Source organism: Doryrhamphus excisus, linkage group LG1 (genome assembly GCF_037039965.1).
Source record: "Doryrhamphus excisus strain RoL-2023G ecotype Guam linkage group LG1, RoL_Dexc_Guam_v1.1, whole genome shotgun sequence".
Lineage (NCBI taxonomy): Eukaryota > Metazoa > Chordata > Actinopteri > Syngnathiformes > Syngnathidae > Doryrhamphus > Doryrhamphus excisus.
The window spans coordinates 13,221,731-13,246,532 of NC_136357.1; the positions used below are offsets into that span (position 1 = coordinate 13,221,731).

At 42.4% G+C, this 24,802-nt stretch overlaps 1 protein-coding gene across 17 annotated transcripts in view; it reads left to right on the forward strand.

Moving 5' to 3' along the window:
• Positions 1-24,802, forward strand: part of shank3a (SH3 and multiple ankyrin repeat domains 3a) — a 237,474-nt gene that overhangs the window by 62,760 nt on the left and 149,912 nt on the right. For 16 of the 17 annotated variants that reach the window (XR_009130085.2, XM_078790453.1, XM_078790463.1 and 13 more), the window contains 2 exons: positions 20,548-20,570; positions 20,726-21,012. Coding sequence is in view for 16 of the 17 variants with exons in the window: in XM_078790453.1 (XP_078646579.1) it covers positions 20,548-20,570; positions 20,726-21,012 (310 nt within the window). In the remaining variant the exon portion in view is untranslated. Of the gene's footprint in view, positions 1-20,547; positions 21,013-24,802 lie in introns of all 17 variants that reach the window. The other variant, XM_058074735.2, reaches the window with a different exon arrangement.

Here is a 24,802-nt window from a genome sequence, read left to right on the forward strand (position 1 = left end):
ATGGACATATTTGATTGGCTTTTTGTTTCAGCTTGTCAAACAATGACCACACAACTGAACACAAAATGCAGTTTTTAAATGACATGTTTTATTATTAAGCGAGAAAATTAAAATCAAAACCCACATGGTATGTTGTGAAAACCAACACACACCAACATACAACCAACACACCAATGTGGGGGAGTATGCTGCATCTGTAACAGGCTACATACAGTGGTGCATGGAGGAGGTTACAGTCACCAAGACGACCATCACACGGGCCAACCAGAAACCTTGGATGACTCGGGAGGTGCGTGAAAGACTAAGAGAACGCAATGCTGCGTTTAAATCTGGTGATGTGATGGCACTCAGATCAGCAAGGACAAATCTGAACCGTGCCATCAGAGTGGCAAAGCGTGCCCACAGCCGGAAGATCCAAAGCTTCTTCCAGGACCCCGGCAACACCAGACAACTGTGGCAGGGCATCCAGACGGTCACTGACTACAAAGCCAGACCTGCACCCTGCCAGAATGACATCAGCTTCCTCAATGAGCTAAATAACTTCTTCGGAAGGTTTGAGGCTCTGAACAATAACCCTGCGAGGAAGGCTACCCCCCACCCCGATGAACAGGCAGTCAAGTTTGATACTGCTGCTGTGTGGAGAGTCCTGAGGAAGGTCAACGTGCGGAAAGCTGCAGGCCCAGACGCCATTCCAAGACGGGTGATCAAGGAATGTGCAGACCAGCTGGCCCACGCGCTCACAGACATCTTCAACACCTCACTGGCCCAAGCTGTAGTCCCCCCGTGTTTCAAGACCGCCACAATAATTCCAGTGCCCAAGAAACCATCTATTACATGTCTGAACGACTTTCAGCCCGTTGCACTCACATCGACCATTATGAAATGTTTCGAGAGGGTGGTTAAGGACCATATCACCTCCATACTCCCCCCCATCACTCGACCCTTTCCAATTCGCGTACCAGCCAAACCGCTCCACTGAAGACGCCATCTCCACTGCTCCCCACCTGAGCCTGGAGCACCTGGAGAAGAAAAACACCCATGTACGGATGCTGTTCCTAGACTTCAGCTCAGCATTCAACACGATCATCCCCCAGGACCTGGTACTGGCCACTGGGCCTCAAGACCTCCCTGTGCAACTGGCTGCTTGACTTCCTCACAGATAGAACCCAGTATGTCAGAGTGGGCAACAACACATCCAGTGTCATCTCCCTGAACACCGGCTCACCCCAGGGATGTGTTCTGAGCCCCCTGTTGTTTACCCTAATGACCCATGACTGTCGCCCCAAGTACAGCAGCAACCATATCCTGAAGTACGCGGACGACACAACAGTTGTGGGCCTCATTCAGGACAACAACGAACTGGCTTACAGGGAGGAAGTGCGACACCTTGTGGATTGGTGCAAGGCGAACAACCTGATCCTGAATGTTGACAAAACAAAGGAGATCATCGTCGACTTCAGGAGATCCAGACCCAGCCACACTCCACTCAGCATCAATGACACAGCCGTAGAAGTTGTGAACACAACCAAGTACTTGGGGGTGCATATCACGGACAACCTCGGCTGGTCACTCCACACCTCCGCTCTGGCGAAGAAGGCACAGCAGCGACTGCACTTCCTGCGGCGGATGAGAAGAGCCTCCCTCTCCCCTCCTATCCTTACCACCTTCTACAGAGGGACCATCGAGAGCCTGCTGACCAACTGCATCTCCGTCTGGTCTGGGAGCTGCAAGGCCTCGGACTGGACGTTACTGCAGAGAGTGGTGAGGACAGTGGAGAAGATCATCGGGACCCAGCTCCCCCCCATTAAGGACATAGCAAACAGCCGGTGTGTATCTAGAGCTCATCGGATCTGCTCTGACCCCACACACCCCCAGCATGGACTGTTCTCTCGCCTGGCATCGGGGAGAAGGCTCTGCAGCATTCGCTGTAGGACGACCAGGTTCAGAGACAGCTACTTCCCCCTGGCCATCAGACTGCTGAATGCCAAATAAGCCCCTCTACCTTTACTTACATTATTATTATTTATTTAAATTATTTAAATTATTTGGGCAATTTACTGTTCACGCTGCACTTTACATTATGTTGTTCATATTTGGTGTCTATTCTATCTATTTATTCTCCACATTATTATTATTATTATTATTTATTATTACTTATCTTCTTTTGTGTCTGTTATTATATGGGAGCCAGGCAACGACATTTTGTTGGCAATTTCACTACTGTGTTTTTGTGCAATGACAATAAAGGGAGTCTATCTATCTATCTATCTATCTAAAAAGTGATTGCCCCCTAAACCTAATAACTCTTCTCTGGCTCTCAACGAAGGCGGTCGCATCTTTCCCCTCTCCTCCCTATCCCTTATCTTCCCTGCTTAGCGTCTTTGTCTTGCCTAGTCTCGTCTTATACTTCCTCAAGAGCCTCTCACTGCACTGCTCTCCAAAAGCCTAAATCATGGAATTGATCAACTGGTCTCTCCACGCAATTGACACAATCTTCTCGACAAGAAGCTCAGGGATGGGGGAACCTGCCTGCCCTGACGGAACGTTCACCGCTGGGTACGTGATGGACAGTTGGGGGAAGTGGAAGGTCATGTGCCTGGCGATTTTTTCCATGGAGGACATCGAAGACGTCTACCTATTCGGAACCATGATAACAGGTCTGTTGCTGATTGGATTGGGCACTTTCCTGGTGTATCGCAAAATTCGTATGATGATGAAGGCAGCGGATCGAGTAGGCCCACAGCTGCCCATTGTGAATGATTTGGTGGGCAAAGCCGTTCACACACTGACTGTGACTGCCAATCACAACAAGGATGCCATCTTGGTGAAGATTTCGGCTTTGCAAAAGCAGTTGGATCAATTGGGAGGCCAGAATGGACAATAGGGTGGTCCGGTCTATTGGAATGTGGCTGCCCGACCTAACCCAAACAATATTCTTAATCTGGATTTCGGCGTCCCCACCACGGCTAACCAAGGTCGTGTTGTGAAAAAAGAAATAAGAGATTTGAAAAAAGAGATTGCTGCAGCGGGACGCTCTGACCCTCCCTCATTCCTTCATGGACACCTGGTGTTTCTCTTCTCTGGCCCACCACAGACTTCTCCATGGCAACTGCTATGTGTCGCAATGACACCCTGCGAACTGAACTCCGGGTGGGTGGGGGAAGCGTCGCAGGCATCCACCCCCCAACCCCCACCCCACCCCCACCAAAAGCCTTCGTCGCTAATTCCCCCGGTGCGGGCATGACGGACCATGGCTTGCGCCGCAAGTGGCTGCAGGTAGCCGGGCTGGCCGCTGCTCGTATCGGCTATTTTCCCTTTGTGGCGCTGGTCTTGTGTCTATGTGTGTGAACAATGTCTTTTACCTGCCGATTTGTATGCTGAGGTTTTTTAACGGTCCCACACTGTACTCCTTCATCTAAGAGTCTAGTTTGGAGTTGTTGTTTTTTTTTTCCCTCCCCTCTCCTCGTGTTGTCCTTCCCCCCCTTCTACCCCCACTTCATGCAAATTTCCTGTCAGGTTTAAACCCCAACACTTGTAAAAAACACTGCCTGTACAAAAGAAGACACAGAGAGATGAGTTTCTTTTTACTTGCAAGGAGAGTGATCAGGAACCGTTCAGTAACAATTCGCCACCTCACTCTGAAGCAGTTCCTGCCCTCTTGCCTTTTTATTGAAGGAAGGCCCTGGTTACAATCAGTTTTCTGAGGGAAGGGGGGTTTAATTATTCCAGTTGAAACCAGTTTCTTTGTACAACATGTTATCCATAATGTGTGAACAATCTTCATCCTTGACATGTGATTCTCTGGTGATACACACATACCCTTTGAGGTCATCTACTTCTGACCCGTGCCTGTGTCCCCTGAGGGTGTTAAAAACTATCTGCTGAGGGATGTTCTGTCTTCCCTTAATCACGATGTACTCACGAGTGCAGGCGTCACAGCATTAATCTTACATTGTTATGTGAGTGATATCAAGCACATGTACAGCGTTAATCTTACTTTGTTATGTGAGTGTTACAAAATGTTTGTAGGTCATGAGAAACCTAGGTCATAAGAATATAGTAAAAATAGAATAACTTTATGTACAATTCTTCCAACATTTCCCCACTGAGGGACGAATAAAGGCATATCATCATCAACTCTTTGGGCCATCTTTCGCAGCAATTGCTATCAAGCGTTTGTGATAACTTGCATTGAGTCTCTTGAGTCTCTTTTGAAGAGTTTAAGCCCACTCATTTTTGCAGAATTGTTGTAATTCAGCCACATTAGAGGGTTTTCCAGCATGAAATGCCTTTTTAAGGTCATGGCACAGCATCTCAATAGGATTCAGTTTAGGACTTTGACTAGGTCACTCCAAAGTGTAAAAGTCTACAACGTTCAAAGTTTTGTTTTTCTTTACCCATTCACCCACCTTACAAAAAGTTATTTTTTCTGTATGATATTGGGATTATCAAGAAGCTTCAATATTTTCTGGCAAAATTGAGGCGAGCCTTAATGGGGTTTTTTTTGTTCAGCATTGGTTTTTGTTGTGGAACTCTGCCATGCTGTTGAAAAACTGTTCACCCCCAGTACTTAAAATTCTCCACCTTTTGTATCTCTTCTCCCTGTAACCTCACTCTTCCACTTGGGTCTCTCTCTCATTCACACACATTCTCTTGCTGCGGCTAATCTTCATTCCTCTCCTTTCCAGGGCAAACCTCCACTATTTTAGCATCTTCTCCACCTGTTCCCTACTGTCACTACAAATCACAAAGTAATCTGCAAACATCATCATCCATGGAAATTTTTGTCTAACCTCGTCTGTCGGCCTGTCCATCACCATAGCAAACAAGAAGGGGCTCAGAGCTGATCCCTGATGGAGTCCCACCTCCACCTTGAACTCTTCTGTCACACCTACAGCATATCTTACCACTGGCTTACAGTCCTCATACATGTCCTGCACCACTTGAACATACTTCTGTCACTCCAGGCTTCCTCATACAATACCACAGTTCCTCTCCAGGCACCCTGTCATAGGCTTTCTCCAGACCTCCAAAGACACAATGCAGCTCCCTCTGACCTTCTCTGTACATCTCCATTAACATTCTTAAAGTAAATACTGCATCTGTAGTATTTTTTTTTTGGTATGAAACAATACTGCTGCTCACAAATGCTGACTTCTGCCCTTAGTCTCGTTTCAACTACTCTTTCCCATAACTTCATTGTACGGCTCATTAGCTTTATACCTCTGTAGTTGCCACAGCTATGCAGCACATCACCCTTGTTCTTAAAAATGGGCACCAAAACACTTCGCCTTCATTCCTGAGGCATCTTCTCACCACCTAAGATCCTATTGAACTCTACTGCTACCTCTCCTAGACACGTCCATATGTACCTCCACAGGTATACCATCAGGAACAAGTGCCTTCCCATTTTTTGTGCAACTAATCCTACATTTCTATAGCGAAGTGAGGATAACTACCTGAACATAACTAGCCGCTACGTCGTTATACAGGCAGGCATCTTACCTTTTGAGTGAGTTTATCTGTAATCAGAATAAAAGGATGAAAACTGCATTTCCGTGTTGCTTGAATCAGGAGGGGAGCTTATTGTCAGCTGACTGATGTCATATGACATCTACAAAGTGACATTTCTGATCCACACTATCTTCTCGATTGACCGGAAGCCCGTGATTGGTGTAATGGGCATCCTGCTGACAGAGGCAACAGGGTCAAATGAGATATCTGAAAATGATTATGGTTAGCCAAAATGTGTGATGAAGTTGCAGGGATTTGATAAAGTTGCAAGGATGCACATCGTTCGCAGGGATTGGTTGTTTGAACTGTTGCAATCGCAACATCGCCAAATCCTGGAGGGCCTGACTGCTGCACCGTAATTACTGCACTTACATAGCGAGTCACGATGCATCGACCTCGGATGGATTCAACTGAGGGCAAAGGAAGGGAGGGTGCTGAGCAAAAGTAATGAGGCAGGAGCGATAAGAAAAAAACAAATTCTGTCAAGGCAAAAACGTTAACATTGTGCATAAAGTAATGCATAGAGGAGTTGATGGCGTGTTGTATACACGTCATTAATTAGTTGCAGTCTCCCAGTCTTTAATACAATGTAATGAGACAGAAGACGGTTACAGTTGGCCCTCCACGGTTTCATTCAAGATGCAACCTGGCTGTGTGTGTCTGCTGTCTGTCACAGCCCAGAGAAGGCTCCATTGCTCTCTTGTGTTTGATTTACTGTCACGTGACCAAGCAGAGACAGGCAACCAAACACAGCCCGACCGGCAGACAGGCAAGCCCAAATATACCAGAAAGAAAGAGGAGTTACATTGTAACGGCGGTCGAGTGGTTAGCGCGCAGACCTCACAGCTAGGAGACCAGGGTTCAATTCCACCCTCAGCCTTCTCCGTGTGGAGTTTGCATGTTCTCCCCGTGCATGCGTAGGTTTTCTCCGGGTACTCCGGTTTCCTCCCACATTCCAAAAACATGCTAGGTTAATTGGTGACTCCAAATTGTCCATAGGTATGAATGTGAGTGTGAATGGTTGTTTGTCTATATGTGCCCTGTGATTGGCTGGCGACCAGTCCAGGGTGTACCCCGCCTCTCGCCCCAAGACAGCTGGGATAGGCTCCTGCACCCCCTGCGACCCTTGTGAGAAAAAAGCGGTAGAAAATGAATTAATAATTTTTTAATTAATTTAAAACTTAATTCAGTTTGATGATGCATCCACCTTTTTCGAAAAGTGTCGGTATCGGCGATACTGGCCATGCATTTACTAGGTATCGGAATGATACCAAATCTAGCGGTATCGCACACAACTGTTTTAGAGTAATCAGTGTACAGCTTGATTACAGATTTACTATACAAAGAAGATAATTCAACACACAGAGAATTGTGCCTTCAGTCAAGCATGGTGGTGGTGGTAGCGTCATGATCTGGGCCTGCATGAGTGTTCTCCACAAGCATGTTGCTGCAAAATTCAGTGACAATTAGCCCACGTGTGAGTGTTTTAAAAATAGAACTGTTGAAATAAAAAACATCCCAACCTCTCAGGTGGTTTACCAACTCAAGCTAACACACGCTTGCCTGCGGTGACATGTCTTACAGACTGCTTGTCTAATTAGTGTCCATTAAAAAAAACACAAACGCCAGTTAAAAGTTTATGTCCGAGTACACAAGTGCTATTTAATGTGTATCCAAAGATGGAAAATCAAAGAGAAGACTCTATTCAGCTATCACTGTAAGCATCCTGATGGCTGACCTATCTCTGAGCCTTCAATTGGGACATTGAACCTGTGCTATCGCCAACAAAACCATTAATGTGTGATATCAATTTGGAAAAATGTTGAAACTTAAACTAACAACTACAAATGGAAATGTGGAAAAAAATTATTAAAAAATTATTAAATTATTATTAAATTCTAAAAAAAAATATTACATTTTCGCTTGGTTCTCCATGCTCCATTCTCACAGATGACAGCAGACATGCTGTCACTTTGTCTTTGTTTTACTTGATATGCCACTGCTGTGTCTTCCAAATATGATAGTAGTTTGAAGTATTTCCACATTTCCTTCTTCATCCTCGTCTTCCCATCAGCCGTGTTTCCAATGCAACCAAGGCTGTTTAAGTATGGACGCCACATTCATGATTTACCTTGCATTGACCTTCAATGGTGAAGTGGAGAAGTGCATACACACACTTCTCCTCAAGGTGGAATCTATGATCCACAAATGTGTGTGTAGACCACTTTTTATAGGACTGGACGCAGGGTTTCTGGTTTACGCAGACTTTTGAGTTAGAGTTCCATGCACATCTTTAGAAATGAGGCCCCTGGTCCATCTGTCCAAAACATTGAGCTCTCTAACTGTTTGGGAGAGAGTGAGAGAGAGCGACAAAGAGACAGAGAAGTCAAACCCTCAAGACAGTGGTAAACTTAGTGGCCATGAAGTATGTTCCAAATGATGACTTACCTTTCTTGTAAATCAGACATGAACACCAATCAAAATTAGCCTAAAAGGTTTTTCTAATAAGAACTCATTCAATCATTTTCTACCGCTTATCCTCACGAGGGTCGCGGGGGTGCTGGAGCCTATCCCAGCTGTCTTTGGGCGAGAGGCGGGGTACACCCTGGACTGGTCGCCAGCCAATCACAGGGCACATATAGACAAACAACCATTCACACTCACATTCATACCTATGGACAATTTGGAGTCGCCAATTAACCTAGCATGTTTTTGGAATGTGGGAGGAAACCGGAGTACCCGGAGAAAACCCACGCATGCACGGGGAGAACATGCAAACTCCACACAGAGATGGCCGAGGGTGGAATTGAACCCTGGTCTCCTAGCTGTGAGGTCTGCGCGCTAACCACTTGTTCGCCGTGCAGCCTCTAATAAGAATTATGAAGCTAAATAAATACTTTGTTAGATTGGTGATGTTGTCCATATTCTCCTCGTACAGATGACAGATCAATTGTCAGAATTTCCTGGGATTAAATGCCTCATGTCGCCATTTAAGAAGGATTAAATAATCTTTAAGTGGTTGAGACTACTTTACCTTTTTGTTCCTGTATACTATGGTAATTAGGGACAAAGTCCTTTATTGTTAGCATCCCTCTCATTAGTGTGGTAATCCACCGTGCTACTCCTGTAATTATTTTCCTCAATTTTGCATGGAGGCTAATGGAGACCCACTGAGAATGAATACTGCTGCTGTTTTAAGGCAACAACACGATAAACAGTCTAAAATATTTATACGCTTGGAGGTTTGCTATGCAGATCATAGGTGCAAAAAAAAATGTAATTGGAGGCAGATGTGAAGAAAAAGTCACATCCATTGAAGTTCTCTTCTGCTGCTGTTTTATGTTTGCATGAGATTTACCAGCAGCGTGTCGTTGCGCTCATTGTGTCCTGATTGATCCACCACCTTTATGATTTCAAGCCATAATTTGATTACAGGTCTTATGCTATGTTTTCATGTAATTAAATTCACTTCTTTAGCCATAAGGGGATTATCAGACTACTCTGTAGTGCTCTTGTTGAATCAGCAACTATTATCTGACAAAGGAAAAGCACCACTTAGTTACCTCTTATAGTGATGCGCTGGTCTCTTTGGAATATTCTGCTTTGCCCATTGTGTATTGTCTCTAAGATTTCATTACCTCCTTCAAGCCTGAAAGAGTGAGAGGTATTACTTTGATCAGTGGCGAGCAGCGTATTTGGTACCTGAGGCTTCAGTGGGCCAGCCAGATTTTTTTTTTTTTGCATCAAACATCGTGAGAAGCCTGTATCAAAAACAAAACAATAGTGATAGGCATTTAGGGAGAGAGGAACTCAAACACATTCAGTAGGATAGGGGCCACTACTCTTGATTCTGAATGCCCTGGGAAGATTACATTGATATGGCAACACATTCAAGCTGAAATCACTAAAAAACTAACATGCGTTTACACTATTGGAAGCACTGCAGCCAAGAAATGAACACTATGAAATTGAGTTAACAGACAGTGCTTCTGGTAATGGTTCGGCCTTGCTGGTCCTGATTGCACATCACTGACTTTGATCGTTACACAACTTTGTGGAAGGGTGGAAATATGCTGTACGTCGGCAGGAACCAATCACATTGTGGCACAATATTGATAAAATGCAGATAGAGGTATTGATTTGCAGTATGTAAAAAAGGGAAGAGGTCCTGCTGGGTAAATATATACCAAATTGCAACTGAGTACCAGGTTTAATTTCCTGGGAAAGTACAGTACTGATCTGAAAGACAACCATGAATATCAAACAACCTTAATTTTACAGGGCCTAATTGCTAGGAAAAAATGCATATATATTTTTAAATAAATTAGGTTGATTAACTGGCTGGAATAATCATATTTTGTTGCAGCTTGTTTGGTGACTCTGCATTATTGATCAACACTTACATCACAGCATTATACCCCTCCTCTGTTGTTTGGTGACCTCCTTAACAACCTTTGAGACCCTTTTTTGAGAGGGTTTCTACAGCTCTCCGGGTTATTGATATGTGTGAGTGACAGGAAAAAAAGCTTTGACTCGAATGGGGAGAAGTTGTTTGGTGCAACCAGCGGGTGTCTACATATAAATACATATATATACATATATATACTACCTTATCATAAGGTTACCCTAATTTTTTTTTTTCAATTTTTGAGACAAATTGATTCAATACAATAATTTTTTTTTAATGCTAGATTAATTGGCGACTCCAAATTGTCCATAAGTATGAATGTGAGTGTGAATGGTTGTTTGTCTATATGTGGCCTGTGATTGGCTGGCGACCAGTCCAGGGTGTACCCCGCCTCTCGCTCGAAGACAGCTGGGATAGGCTCCAGCACCCCCCACAACCCGCATGAGGATAAGCGGTAGAAAATGAATAAATGAATGAATAACAAGGTAATCTGTATTTGAATGTTCTGAACACCTGTTTCCATGCCATTCCATAGCCTTGATGTAGCTCACCTTCTCATAGTTGGCGTCTGGATGTACATTGGACTTTAAAACTAGTTGGAAAAAGTATCCTTTGGTACACGTCTTAAGATAGTGGCATCTCGCCTGGCGTCGAGGAGAAGGCTCTGCAACATCCGCTGTAGAACAACCAGGTTTAGAGACAGCTACTTCCCACTGGCCATCAGACTGCTCAATGCCAAATAAGCCCCTCTACCTGCCCACACACACATTCTTTAGATTATTATTATTTGTTCAAAATTATTTGTGCAATTTACTGTTTACGCTCTACATTGTTGTTCATATTTGATGTCATCTATTTAATCCACATTATTATTATTATTTATTTATTATTATTTATCTTTTTTTGTCTCTGGTATTATACGGGAGCCAGGCAATGACATTTCGACACATCCATCCATCCATCCATCCATCTACTAGTATTACATTAGACACATGCAGAGGTACAGTGTGCTGTAGGTAGGATTCAGCATTCACGGCCCCGCAAATTTGCAGATTTTTCTTTTTTACATTTGTGTAAAATCCCTGAAAATAGTCTGTAATCATTTTTATATACAGTGGTACTTTAAGATGACATAAGACGTCTGCTGGTTGCAGCCAAGTAGTGCACTCCAGTTCTTCCTTCAAGATGCAATTAAACAGGATTCCTATTAATCAATTATTAATCAATTATCTAGTGGCTATAGATTGACGCTGCATACCTCATCTAGTAGCTAATGCTTCATCTCTCGTTAGCTCAGATCTCTCTGCAACAGCCACTCCCTCCACACTCGCCTCGTCTTTTGCACACTGACCCGGTGAAAACAAAGTGAATAATTCAGGCCGCTACAAAGGTGTGTGAGCACGGATACAGTTTAATATATGGCAAAGAGCCAGAATCACCACCAACCCCCCTCAGTTTGTAGGGAAAACTGATTTCTATTGCCTAACATGCTTTGAAACAAAGAGGAGGAGATGACAAGCTAAGCACTTAGATGAAAGAGCACAAAGGAGTGAAAGATGGTAGAAAAAAAGGAGCGCATACAGACAGTGAAAGCGTAGGGGGTTGAGCATCTGTCACTTTGGGCTAACCTGTAGTAAGTGTGATAACTCTTCACACAGCACCTTTGGTGTGCTTCATGCATCTCTACACCTTGTAAAGCAAATGTCACAGCCATTCAACAACCCAAATTCTGGAGGAACACGTTTCCTCTCTCTCTCTCTCTCTCTCTCTCTCTCTTGCGCACACACATGTTTATTATTTTTGCCCATCTCTCTTCCAATTTAAAGTGAATTTGGTCATTCATTAGACAGGCAGAGAGGCAATAATCATCAAGGGACAATGCAGATTTCCTGGCTTCTTCCATTTTAAAAAGCTCCCACATGAGCTTGGCTGAAATGTCTTTCAATTGTGCTGACCTAATAAAAGAGAACACAGTTTGGATAAAATATGGCCAATATTAATGCTGCTGCTTGTTTTAGGGCTCTGTGCACATGGGCAAAATATAATAAAGCAATAGACTCAACATTATATTGTATGGCCAACTAATCGGGACTTTAAATGTCAGCACTTTATCATTTTATTATTTAAACTTGTGCTTTTATATTTTCTCAACTTTTCATTCATTTATGGTATATTCATACAGTGTTCATATCACAATAATACAAAAAATATTTTTTGCAGGACTTATTATTGTGAGAGACACAATATTAGGGGCGTATTTAGTCATTTGGGTCTGAAAAACCTTTCCTCTCGCTTTGTCCTCTTGTCTGCTCCATTTAACGCCACCTCATTTTTCTCCAAACTGGGCCAGCAAGTTTTTGCTCCCCACTTCTGGAGTCAGGGTGCACATGCGCAGTAACATGGAATAGTCCATTGCATGAGAAGGGAAAGAGAATGAATGAAAAGCGGGTTTATCCACCTTTGCTGGGTCCCTCCAGCCACACCCGCTGCCTTCTGAAGAGCAGATGCAGTGCCAACTCCCTCTTCTGTGCCTGGAGACGAGATACGATATTAAAATTGCTGTAGCGGAGCTGATCGGCGAAAAGGATCGGTATATCGGCCAACATTGATAGCGTCCTTTTTCACTGATATCAGTGATACCGATCGGTGGCCGATTGATCAGAGCATCCCTAATAATATTTCTATAGTTTTTACCATTGTAATGACAATTTGTTGAATATCACTGAGCATTATTACTGTTCTGTATTGTCAAGGACCAAACTATTCATCCGGCATTTGCTTTGTATTAGAAAAAGATACAAAGGCCTCACATTGACCACTACCTCCTCAGAAGTCATGCAAATCAGTTGGGTGAAGCCCAGTGGCAGGCTGCTCACCACAGCCCACAGTTTATCAGAACCCCAGATGAAGCACACCCAGGCACAGATCCGCCAGTGGACTTGAGCCCTAAGCCCACTGAGTCACAGCTCGCAGTAGAAAGGAAGATGGACGGCTGAGAGCCCAGAGGCTTTTAACCATCCTGTGACTCAAATAGTGCCAGAAAAATGAGTGGGGAAAACCACTGACACAGACCTTGTCTATTTTCTAGAACAGGAGTCTCAAACACAACTAAAATGGTGGCCAGTGGCCGTCAAGTCTGGGTGAGTCTGGGTGGCATCAAGCATGCATCAACCGAATGTGTCGTGTCAACAAACCCTCCTGTAAGTTGTCACAAGCGTGAGTTATGGTAGCCCATAAGTGCTAAAACATGTCATATTAAGCTTCCCAAGACGCTGTCGTAACGACAGTTGATATGCATTAGCCGAAATGTAACTTGTTATGAACTTCAGAGACGGCAATATACTCACTAGGGAAGAATTAAATTTGAAACACTTATATGCTAGGACTTAAATAAAATAAATTAAAATAAATGGGGATCACTGGGGATCACAATAGATGAAAATATGAGCTGGAAACCTCATATTACAAATATACAACATACGTAAGGTGGCCACAAATATTTCAGTATTGAACAAAGCAAAATTTGTTCTCAATCAGAAATCACTCCACACTCTTTATTGCTCTCTGGTTCTACCATATCTTACTTATTGTGTGGAAATATGGGCTAATAACTATAAAGGCAATCTTCACTCACTAAATGTACTGCAAAAAAGGTCAGTAAGGATAATTCATAATGCCGCCTACAGAGAACATACTAACTCCTTATTTCTAAAATCACAAATACTTCAACTTGCTGATATAGTTCATCTTCAAACAGCTAAAATAATGCATAAGGCTAAAAACAACCAATTAGCTAAAAATGTCATCCAATACTTCTCTACAAGAGAGGAGAAATATGATCTCAGGGAAGAACTACATTTGAAACACTTATATGCTAGGACTACGTTAAAAAGCCATAGCATTTCAGTATGTGGAATCAAACTATGGAATGGATTGAGTAAGGACCTCAAACAATGCACAACGATGAGACAATTCAAGAAACAATACAAGCAGTTGATGTTTGCTAAATACAAGGATGAAGAGTCTTGAACCAGTCATGATGTGCTATATATATCACTATATTGACACTTACTATGGTACCCATTATATCATTGTATGGTCATATCACCTCAGACTTCTGTACGAGGTGCATTATTAAAAAAAAAAAAAAAAAACCCTAAACTGTATTATGGAAAGCAGGAAGTGAACTAATGTAACAGTTACTGATTGTAAAAGTACCAGATGGAGGGGTAGGATTTAATAAGCTTTGCTTCTTCCTACTCCTTTTGGACATGTGGAACTGTGAACTGATTATGGGATGCACTCAATTGTAATCTGATGCATGTTCAAATGAAATAAAACCATTACCATTACCATATGATGAAAAAACAACCACAAATTAATATGCAACAAGGCAACTACTACTAGTGGAGGATTATAAACACCCACTATGTTAACTCTAAACATGGACTTTGAGCGACTATTTACAGAATGGTGGCGCAAGGCATCAGAAATGTTTCGGGCTTTCCAGCATGCTATGCGGCACTTGTTTTGGAAAAAAATAAGTTGCAAGTTTGAGATTGTTGTTCTATAAGGTTTATAAGGAGATGCTCACTGGCCAACCACACCAAGCAAACATCCCTAACAACATGACCGAGCCAGTTATCATGGGATTGTAACACGCCATTCTAGAAAGAAATGACGTGGACTCATACAGGTGTACCTCGTATTGTGGCTGTGTATTTCAATAATTCAATAGGCATCAGAAACAACCGAAGCAGGCCCACCACTGTGGGAATTCAATCTGTTATACCTGAACATCTTGACTGTTTGTGTGTGAATGCATGTATAGTCTTTGGCACACACATACAACAAGCATACAGATTAGTCAGATGTAGTACTATAGTACTCCGTAAACCCGGTCTGACCCATGTGGAATACCCAGGACTAGCATATGGAAAATTGCACTAAAAGCTTTTTAAATCAATGCTCTGCAGTAGCCATGGCAGCAGAAGCACACATGTTTTACCAAATTCACATGGGGAGACATTGTGTGTTTGTGTGCACGTGTGAGTGGCACATTCTCAACAAGCATAACGAAGGGTACACATCACGCATCGAAAAAAAAAATCAGTGTATTATGAGCAAATCCTGTGACGATAAAAAGTTGTGGATGTGGATGTACAGTAGAGTACAGCTATTGATCTTTGTACCGCTGCTGCTGAATGGCATCTGGCTCTTTGATGCAATGTGACTATTAATAATCAATGGGGCTCTCCAGAGAGAATTTCATCAACCTAGCAGCCAATTAAGACTAGTTTTTATTTTTTTCATATTGCTGTGCATCATGTTTGCTTGTTCATGTTCATGTACTGTATGTGTTTGGCACAGTAAAGTGTCTCGGGTTACTTCAGGGCCATCTTATATGCGGGTCAAAACAGTGATAGTCAATTTTTCTCATAAATGGTCTAGGAAATAGCCCAACTGTACCATTCATGTGCCATTACTGTATAAAAAGCCTGCATGTTAGCTTCGTTGTACAGGTGACAAAGCATATTATTATTAGTTATTATTATTAAGCTTAACATTTAAACTTTTTCTCATAATATTATGCATTTTTGTTATTTTTTCAACTTTAATTTTAATTGTGTTTTTAGAAAACAAGCTATTTTAATTAATCCATGCAATACACCCAAAAATATCAACAAAAATTCATTTTATAGAGCATAATTGTCTTATAATAATAATTATTGATGAATAAAATAAACCGATGAACACTTAAGATCATTTTTTACCTTTATTGAAAACTATTGTTGATGACGATGGTGAGGAGCAAAGGAGGAGGGCGGGAGGGGACACCATCCTTGTACTTTCTTGATCTTGAATCTTGAATTGATCTTGAATTTAATTGTTTCTCTTACCTTTTTAAATCAATTTTTTTGTACTTACAAGGTTCATTATTTATCGGTCACACTCAATAATGTAAGTCAGTGAGTCAGTAACACTTAGGGTTTTATGTTTGGATGCTTGATTGCACAGAATGATGCATAAAGAGCAACAAAAATAACTGAGATGGGGCAAAATTTGTGTCAAAAACCAAATAATAAAAATAAATGGGGCAGTCAAAAACCGAGGTTTGACCGTGCCAATACATTTAAAGGGAACTGCATTTTGGGGGGGAATTTGGCCCTACAAAATCGTGCAAAATTCTGCAGAAAAGTAGTGATGGGAAAAGCATCCAAGCACTGTACAAACAGTGTGAGTACACACAAGAATTATCATATTTTTGTGTCCCACCCCTGAATTTTGATTCTATTTTCCACTCGAATTCACTGTCATCTGTGAGACAGTTGCGTTTTATTCAAGCAAGACTTGATTGCTGTGTTGAACAGCTTTTGTCGTGCATACTAAGGGCGAGGAAAAATAACTGACATGCACTGTCGTTATTGTCTAAATACGGATAAAAACTGTGGCGTCAAAGAGATCTACTCCCCCTTCCTTTTTGGATCTGAAGTGTTGATGCCCCCATCGTTTTTTTTGATGATGATGATGATGCAAGTCAGATGAAATGAGCCACAAAGTGAATTACTGCTTATTAACAGGCTGGTTCACATTTTTTGGAGCGTTGGGTTGTCAAGGCTTCTTATTTCCTACGCACAACTCAAAAACCAAAAGAATGAGTACAAAAGTAATGCATTCTTGCCTTAGGATGAGGCAGGCTCAATCCTTCTACTGGTAGAGTGATATGGTGATGCATTAGCATGCATGCCCTGTTTGTTGAGTGCACTGCATTGGTAATAATTTCAAATCTCTACTGTATGTTGCAAAATATTCTTTCCTCTTTGACCAGGTCTATGTTAGCTGTCAAAGACGAACTAAAAAGACTGACCACCCAAAAAACATGGAAAGGCAGGCGACAATAGTTGATAACAATTGACACTGACACAATACATTGATTCATGCGATATGATGCTATTTATTTCATATACTATACTGTATTGTGCATAAAGCAAATTACTAATCTGTTGGTCTGTCCTTGCAAACCAAGATCCACTGTGTGAGAGTCAAGAGCGCTAGCCATCAAGCCAAAAGCGCAAGGGTAGCACAAGGTGTCAGGAAGTGACGTTTACAAGATCCCTTTACACACACAGACACAACATCAAATTAAAAGCATAAAATGAATACAGAGTCAACACTGGTACGAGCCTGGAGTTTGTTTTTCAGAGAGATTACAACATAACATCATTGTTTAGTGTGTGGGCGCCAGCAGTGTACGAGTAATAATTAACTTGAGGTTGTGCACCGAACAAACATGCACATTAGCACTCAAAACAGACATAATTGCGTCATCAAAGTTTACCTTTATGCATGCAGCACTGAGCATCAGCATCAGCCCGGTGGTTGGGGAACCCCTGATCCGGAGGTTCTTTGTTCACTATTTTTGCAGTAGGTCTTTAAACAACAGAGCGCTCCTGTCATTGGGAGCATCTGCTTGTTTTAATTTATGACAATATGAGCCTTTTGGTGAGGTAAACATGTAAAAGGTATGGCAGATAGATGTAGCGTTTCTATTGAAAGACAAATTTTAAGCATAGTGGTTTCAACTGCATCAGTCAAATAGCTGCTGTAGTGGTCAAAATGTCTTGCGATCACACAGTCGACGGATTCTGATGTCAATGAAATCACAGCAAATGCCTCTGATGGACTGCAGCAATGTTTTTTTTTCGAGCTCGCAGTTTTTGACAGGGATATGCTTTGGCTGATAAGAGTACTTTATGATATAATATACTGAAACAGTGATTGCCACACTGCACAACCAATTTTCTGTTTTGTCAGCTACAACCTGTTTCTCTAAAATGGTTTAGATCTTTTTTTTTATTTTTTTTATACAAAATATAGAGAAAAAGGCTACACGGCGGTCGAGTGGTTAGCGTGCATGCCTCACAGCTAGGTGAGCCGAGTTCAATTCCACCCTCAGTCATCTCTGTGTGGAGTTTGCATGTTCTCCCCGTGCATAGTGCAGGTTAATTGGCGACTCCAAATTGTCCATAGGTATGAATGTGAGTGTGAATGGTTGTTTTCTACCGGATAAGCGGTAGAAAATGAATGAATGAATGAATGAATATAGAGAAAAAGGCTACACGGCGGTCGAGTGGTTAGCGTGCAGGCCTCACAGCGAGGTGAGCCGAGTTCAATTCCACCCTCAGTCATCTCTGTGTGGAGTTTGCATCTTCTCCCCGTGCATACTCCGGTTTCCTCCCACATTCCAAAAACATGCTAGGTTAATTGGTGACTCCAAATTGTCCATAGGTATGAATGTGAGTGTGAATGGTTGTTTGTCTATATGTGCCCTGTGATTGGCTGGCAAACCAGTCAAGGGTGTACCCTGTAACCCACCTCTCACCCGAAGACAGCTGGGATAGGCTCCAGCACAACCGTAACCCATGTGAGGATAAGCAATAGAAAATGAATGAATGAATATAGAAAAAAATACACTCATTGGAGTCAAAAGCTTTGATGCAAACAATCACTTCTGTCTAATGATTGCTTTTCTGTCACGTCTCATTTGCATATTCCTGCAAGCAGTGGTGTAGAAAATGACTTGGTGATGCATTGTATCGCTTTGTATGTTGCATCAGTGTTGACCTGCATGTTTAAAATTCGAACCAATCACAGAGTTCCTATCTGGGAGGCGGCAGGGTCAGTTTGAGAAGCCGAGAAATACTTCGGAGCATAGCACTAACTTAAGATCACGCTTAATAATTTAGCGACCTGCCAGAAATGTTTTATGGCCCATTTTCCTCCCATCAGAAGCTCACTTGTTCAACTGGCTATGTAGCAAGTAATAGTCAAGCCCTAAAGTATTCATTTTACACAGCGCAGAGTTCATGTCCTGATCTCTTCTGATATCTCTTGAGTGCTCCCATCGGTGTCATCGGAATTCCCTGGAGGGTTCCAGATAATGAAATGGCATTATCCTAAGCATGTATTTTGAATAATGACGAAAAGTTAGCACTATCAACACGGGACGCTCGTTTGATGATATATGATGAGAAGGTCCAAATTATAAATTGTTTGGGTTATTGCCCTTTTCCATCACAGAGAGTTTGTAAGTGTTGTTTGTTTACGTACGGTTCTGATAAAGCTGCAACTATGGAAACAACGAGTCTGAACATTTTGGGGGGCTCCATGTCTCTCGCACTACCTACGCTAAACCAGTGAAGCACAGCCCACTGTACAGCCCAACACATTATATCAGTGGATAGGTGAGGGGAAGTGTGCTGTAACGAGTAGCATTCAGTGTAACCTTGGCCAAGTAATTGATGAATAAGTACCATGTGAAGAACACATGAGACGATCAGCTGCCAAGTCAGGGAATCTTGAAGATCTGGGTTGAATCTCTGTTAGGGCATCCTTGTGTGGAGTTTGCATGTTCTCCTGTGCATGTGTTTTCTGTGAGTAATCCAACTTCCTACCACAATCCAAAAACATGCATGTTAGGTTCATTGGTATGAATGTGAGTGTGAATGGTTGTTTGTCTATTTATGCACAACCCTAGTGAGGACCATCGGCATAGAAAATGAATGAAGGTCGGGGGGGGGGAATTAACTTTTTGCGCAACCTAATTAATAACCAAAAATGAAAACGGCCACCCTTCTCACCGTTTGAATAACTGTGATTCGCGACTGGCCACACCCGGAGTCAGCTGGGATAGATTCTAGCATACCCACAAAGTAAAGTGGAATAGAAAATGGATGGTAGTTGAAACCTTTCACCCTTCTGGCGATGCTGTTTAAAGAACCCCCACACATGTCTGTTTCAAAACTAGGTAGATAAGAGCCCTATTTTTAATAACATTCTGAGTAACCGTAGTGATGTCATTTAAGTTTAAGCAGGGTATACCCTGGACTGGTCGCCAGCCAATCACAGGGCACATATAGACAAACAACCATTCACACTCACATTCATACCTATGGACAATTTGGAGTCTGTTATCCACTGTGCAGCCAATGAGGCATCATTTAAAAGGGAAATAAAAAGGCTTTATTTACAAAGGTATATAATGTACTGTACAGTAGGCATTTTGGCATTGTAAAGATGGGCATCAATGGGACGCTTAGCACGCTTGCCTCAGAGTCATGAGATCCGGTTGTAGTTTCTTTCGAGCAGAGGCAGTAATAATGACTCTCTTTGATTAAAAAAAAAAAAAAAAAAGTCTGAAAAATGTTAACATTGTTTGCACTATGTGTCAGTGTTTGATGAGCCATGCCTCCTCAGATAGATAAAGCCCAGTATGATGATCACATTCTGGCCAGCATTGATCTGAACAAACACTCCCCTTCGTCATCCCCCCCGCATTCTAATGCCACCACACGCACACTGGAGCCTATGCATTTGTGTAGCATTTGTTGTTGTGTACCATGTTGTCGCCATCATGTTTGCGTTGTTCCATTGTTGGCAAGTTGCATTGCATGTGATGAAACATGTTCATTGAATGTTTTTAGGAAGGCTATTATCATTCACATGTTCTCACTTCGCTTGTTGTACACTTAATGATGTCTTTTGTGTTTTTACCCTCTATCTCCTCTCTGTTGCCTCCCCCATCCTCCCCTGCTTCTCTCTCCCTTCCTCTTTTTGTTTCCCAGGCAAGAGATGCATGCGGCAAGAGGTGTGTGTTCAGTGTGAGTGAGAATCAGCAGGGTGTGTGTGTGTGTGTGAGAGAGAGAGAGAGAGAGAGAGAGCAAGTGTGTGTGTGTGAGTGTATGAGGAGAGAGAGCCAAGAGTCTAAGTCCCTAACATAGAGCATGCCTCTGCGCCCGGCAGCCGGCAAACATGAGCCACCCAGCCCTCCACGGCAGGAGCAGCAGCAACAGCAGCACACACTCTCACACACACACACTTACACACACACCGCAAACGGCAGCCAGGGAGTCAGCACTGACAGCGGCAGCTCCCTGGAAGAGGACAGCGGCGTCTGCATTCCCGTCGCTGCTGTTGCGGCTTTTTATCCCTGCGCGGAGCCACGGAGCCACGGAGCGACAGCATCCATGGAGGAGCCGGCGGGCAACACCGTCGTGATCCGCATCGGAATCCCAGACCTGCAACAGACGGTAGGAGCTTGTTGTGTAGGGAGAAGCTGATGCCTTTTTCCCGCCTGACTGGATCCTCTCTACTTTTCTCCTGTGTAGGGTTTTCATTGGTATCTTACTTTTTCCCCACCTTTTGTCATCCTATCACTCTTTTCTCCTTTATTTGTATGCACACTGGCTGCTTTCTTTGGGGATTCGCTCCTCCCTCCTGTCTTTCCCACTGATGTGTTACTAATAAATCTAGCTCTTCATTAACTGGGCTTCAGCTGACTTTGACAATTGGCCACTTAAGGTGAGAGTGGGAGGCAAAGAGGGATTGCGGGGGCTAAAGGGAAGAGACGTGAGGGCAGTCGAAGGCTAGGAGAAGCATTGTAAATCTTCATGGGGGAAATAAGGCAGGCAGATATAGAAGATTGTAATGCCGGGCAAACTTTACCTGCAATATTTTAAAAGCTTTCAGAGCAATCTTGTCTATGCTGAGCAGAGATGTTGGGTCGTCTCTTTGCACAAAAATAATCGAAAAGTGCCAGAGCTGCTTTTATCTACCTTTGCATTTTATACAAAACTCATCCTGGGAAGGAAGAACCTCAGGAAGTAGAAGTAACTTTCCTTGTCCTGGCATTGCTGAGTTTCCTTGCACACAGGTCTGTTCCCAACTCGATAGTACCTCCAAATGTGCAAAATTGCCTGGCCAACTTTGTTCACTTCACTCTTTATCAGTGCTGTTAATACATAACTATAGCAAATGAAAAACGTCTGAAAAATGGCAACTTTTACAGGCAGTGTTAAAGTCTTTTATCTCCCCCTTCACTTGTAACTATAGCAAAATGATGTGATTACAATGTCAACAAAGCATATACATTTTCACATGTGAATGAAGAGGAAGTACTGATCTGGTGACCACGAGAGATACATCGTTAGAAACGTGTTTTCAGTGGCAGGTAACGGTGCATATACCCCAAAAAAATTCACACCACATTCACGTGTAAGACCTTTTTCTTACTTTGAAAAAAGTCTGAAAATGATGAGCTTTACGCATACAACTCAAAACAAAAAGAACTCAAAACAAGTCAGAGCTTTTCTTCTTGCCACACACACACACACACGTCAGTGAAGTGGGGAGATGCAGATGGACCTGCTTGGAAAACAACATTATGTCTACGATTTTTACAAAAACAGGTCTTGAAAAAGGGCCTTATATTCACAGGCGTCTTATATTTGGGTTACCACAGTAATTAGATGGAAGTCCTCATAAAGTGGACAGTATGTTTTTTTTGTTGATTTATTTGTAGGTCATCAAAAGGTGTTGAATAAAGTCACATTGCCGGACAGAATTCACACAATTACACAACATAACATCTAAGTCATGGGTCTCAAACTCGCGGCCCGCGAGCCAAATGCAGCCCACAGGATGCTAGTTTGAGGCCCCCACCTTGATTTTTAAAATTTTTTCATGTCAGTGCGTCCCACGCGAGTTTGATATGGATAACAGCACCAGTGACACCATTTTGCCCTGCCTATACCATGATACAGTCTGGAGGCTGGTTCCAACGCTTCTTACCGGGAGGACCTGCTAGCTCGGGTTAACTAACTCCAGGCGCTTTATTTCAGCTGCTAAGCTATTTGTTTTGTCCAAATCAAAAAATAAGATGCTGTCAATGGTCCAACAACAACTCCGACATTGGATTAGCGGTGAAGCTACAGGCTTATGACGCTGGGTACAAAAAAAATGCAGGAAATTATTTGGAATAATACTGTAAATAAAAAAAATATATATTTTTTTTTAAACCCTGATGCGGCCCAACCTCACCCAGACCTTAGCTCCAGAGTTTGAGACCCCTGATCTAAGTCAAGGCTCATTGAATAAAATGTAAGAGTTTAGAACATCTATAACGGTATTCTCTTTAAGTTAGTCTCTCCCATATATGTTTCACCACACACAGGACCAAAGTACCTTGTGACATTTTCTTGTGAAACGTCACAAGTCAGGGTTTTTTTTGTACTTAATGGGCTCTTGTCAAGCATCTTCGAGTCACCTTGGCTGTTGTTCTCACATTTCCTCTGGAGACCTTTTTTACACCAATAGTCGAGCAGAATTCAGATGGAACCTTTACAGCTTGTCACACTGTTTGCTCTCTATAGTCACAGTACCTTTTTCTAAAAAATGTTGTTTTCAGGTTGTTTCCATGACGGCAAGGTTGTTGTCTCTTGTGTTTGTGATCGTTGGTTAGATTGTTGATTGTTCTACTGCAACGCTATTTGGATGGAATAACCCAATACTGCATGCTATGAAAAAAAGGAATTCCCCAAAGGTGCTGCGGAATCACTGTCTGTGAACCAAAAAAGATGTCTCTCTTGTGGTCACACACACACACACACACACACACACACATAGTGCTGAGAAGCTTGTCTTCAAGATTTATCATGTTTAGGTACATTGTCAAACAGCTTACTTAGTGTCAGTGGTGGGCAACAGAAGGGGGCTGTATTTCCTTTTCTTGTCTGACAGGTTAGCTTCAAGGTATTCACAATTTCAGTAGTAGTTAGCAGGGTTGCACAAAAAAACACTCAATTTAGTTCAGAATAATAGAATTGGGGATAAAATAAGTTAATTTCACTGTTCCATTACAGCCCACTTACTCAGAGGTCAGACATCACCTTCAGTCGAACATCAGATCGACATATATTTTGAGCGTTTTGTCTAATTTTATTCATTTCGTAACAGAAAATCCTACATTTTCTGCCGAGTAAAGCATCTAAATCTATTTGGTAAAGTGCCACCACCGTATTCCAAAGAACCAATGAAAGAAATGCATAACTAGTTTTGTTCTAGAACAGATTTTGAAGCTTGAACTCACTTGGGGAAGCTTCACAATTCACACAGCCCAGCGCAAGAAACGCCTGGTTGATTCCCATATTTTTGTCGGCCTGCCAACAGTAATAAAGTGAAAGACAGAAGACAGATGGCCACACAGAATCTGCATCTTTCCCAGAGCAGTCACAAGTGACTTCTGTGTACCTAACAGGAGATTACAGTGGAAAAGTCCTCCTGAAGCAGGCTTAGACATCTCCTGCTGTGTTTCTAGCATGGATCAGGAGAAGCACCATGCTAAGACTACAAAAGGACCCTTTTGTCTTTTCAGCAGGAGTGAAAACTCCTGTATGGTTAAGCTTAATGTCCAAAATGCTTAGTCCTTGTATTACCTCTTCAGTGACTGTCACATTTCAGTGCGGGCTGAAATGTACTGTTTTATCACAGCAGGAGGCACTTAACTCCTAACCGTTTATGCAGGACAGCAATGCTTCTCACTATGTACTGACCAATATCTGACAAAGTCGGAAAAGTCATTGTCTTATTCTGAAATGTCAACTACAAAGATTCATATGTCCTGTCCAATATTCCAATGGGGAACCTGTTGTGGTTAATCAGTTCTTCCAGGGTTTTGCCATAAATGCTTGATTTTGCAGCAGTGTTTTAACAAAGTTGGTTCCTCATCCAGATGTAGTCGCCGATTGGGGACTAAGGACATAATGTGTCTTAATTCAAAAACTTAATAACTTGTAAGGTCTCCTTTAGTTGCTGGTCTACGAAAGCAAATACTTGCTAGGCTCTCCAACTGCCACCAGAAATTATGCCAGCAATACGAACTTCTTTGTACTTCTTTCAACACAATTCTTTCAATAGCAATAGCTGCATATTAAGTATCCTCTAGAGCAGTGGTCAGCAACCCACGGCTCCAGAGCCTCATGTGGCTCTTCAGCTTCTTTGTTGTGGTTCCCTTTGCAATACTCAAATATGTTTTTAACACCC